The sequence below is a fragment of the Budorcas taxicolor genome, chromosome 25, assembly GCF_023091745.1.
Source record: "Budorcas taxicolor isolate Tak-1 chromosome 25, Takin1.1, whole genome shotgun sequence".
In the NCBI taxonomy this organism is placed as follows: domain Eukaryota; kingdom Metazoa; phylum Chordata; class Mammalia; order Artiodactyla; family Bovidae; genus Budorcas; species Budorcas taxicolor.
In genome coordinates this window covers 49,400,493-49,402,063 of record NC_068934.1, presented here as the reverse complement: position 1 = coordinate 49,402,063, position 1,571 = coordinate 49,400,493, and the positions used below count along the sequence as shown (strand labels likewise).

The window sequence follows — 1,571 nt, the reverse complement described above, 5'->3', positions numbered from 1 at the left end:
ACGTCCGAGACCGAAATCGTCCTCCCCCACCACCGCGCGCCGCGGGCGAGCGGGCGGCCGGCACTCACCGCGGCGGGACTTAGGACTGGCCGCCCGCCCCGGCCTCCTCGGGCTCCTGCTCCGCGGCGGCCGCGGCGGCCGCGGCGCGCTCGCGGAGGCTGCGGAAGTCTTGCAGGGCGCGGCGGTTCTGGAAGTCGATGAGCGCCAGCGTGATGGACGCGTTCCAGTAGCTCTCGCCCGCGCAGCGGAAGTCGATCTCCTTGTGGTCGGTGGTGACGATGGTGAAGTACACGTACTTGCCGGTGCGCTCCACGCAGTCCACCTTGAGGATGGAGTGGAAACGCAGCTCCTTGGGGCGCGCGCCGAGGCCGGTGGGGAACAGCCTCAGGCGGTCGGTGGTGAGCACGCCGCGCTTCTTCTTCCACACCTGGAACAGGCTGTCGCTTCGCTTTTCCAGCTCGCCCTCTCTCAGCACCTCTCCGGGGCTCCTCATGTTCGCCAGCTTGACAGTTGGAGGGAGACGACGCTCGAGCGATGGATGGCAGAGTGAGCGATGCACTCCGGCGGCGTGGGAGCCGCCTTTATAGTGGCCGCGCTGGCGCGCTCCGCCCCCCCCCGCCCCGGGCACGCCCCCGGCCCCGCCCCCCTCCGGCCTCCCCCTCCCCGCCCGCCGCGGTCGCCCCGGGGCTGCACGCAGCATCCTCGCCCCGGGCCACCCAGTCCACGTGTCTGCAGCCTGCGCCCCGCTCCCTCGATTCCCCGGCGCTCCAACCCCCACCCCCAGCCCGGTGGGGCGACTCACGGTAGTCACCCCTCCCCGGACGCCGGCCCCACGGAGGAATGCGCGGTGGCCGGCCCTGCCCGCTGTGACTCACTGCCCGGGAGACCCGGGCAAGCACCCGCGGCCCGGACCGGCCCCGGGAGGGTGATGGCGGAGCCCAGACCCCCACCTTCCAGGCGCCCTGACATCCAGCGCAGGGCTTGTGGGGCAGAGGCAGCGGTTGCCCCGTTCCTCCACATCCGGGGGTCCCTCCTGGGGAGACCCTCTAGGGGCTCTGCCCCAGCCGACCTGATCTCCCACCTTGCCGCCCGCCGGCCCTCTCCTCCTTGGTTCGGGCCGGCCGGAGAGCAGGTGTCGGGAGCTTCACTTTTCACTCCGTTAAGAGACAACAGCCACTTGTTAGATTTGGCAACCCACAGAAAGTGCTAGAACAGCTCCCCGTAGTGTCCAGCAAGCGTGAGGGCAGGTGAGGCTGCTCCAGCTCCCTTCCTGGGTCAGCCCTCCTCCCAGGCCCTCCAGGCCTCTCCACTGTGGGGGTGTAGGGAGGACACACGGGGACCTGCCGGGGGGTCCTGGGAGCCTAGGGGGTGGGAAAGGGGTTGGTGCCTGCCCGGGGAGGGGGTCTGCTTGGGCTGGGTTGGGGGCCACCGAGTCACGGCCTGCCAGCCAGACTAGTCTTCTTATTCATCATCGTCTTTCAAAGGGTTAAACAGGAGCAGGAAGTGATTACTAGCTCCTGCCGGGTTCCCAGGTGTGGGGGTCCAGCCGACAGAGGGGATCTGATCTGTGG

General features: G+C 69.7%; 1 protein-coding gene across 1 annotated transcript; it reads right to left on the bottom strand.

Moving 5' to 3' along the window:
• Positions 1-79: 79 nt before the first annotated feature.
• Positions 80-502, bottom strand: PHLDA2 (pleckstrin homology like domain family A member 2). The gene has a single exon (XM_052662171.1). The coding sequence runs from the start codon at positions 491-493 to the stop codon at positions 80-82; it is 414 nt and encodes a 137-aa protein (XP_052518131.1). The 5' UTR covers positions 494-502.
• Positions 503-1,571: the final 1,069 nt, after the last annotated feature.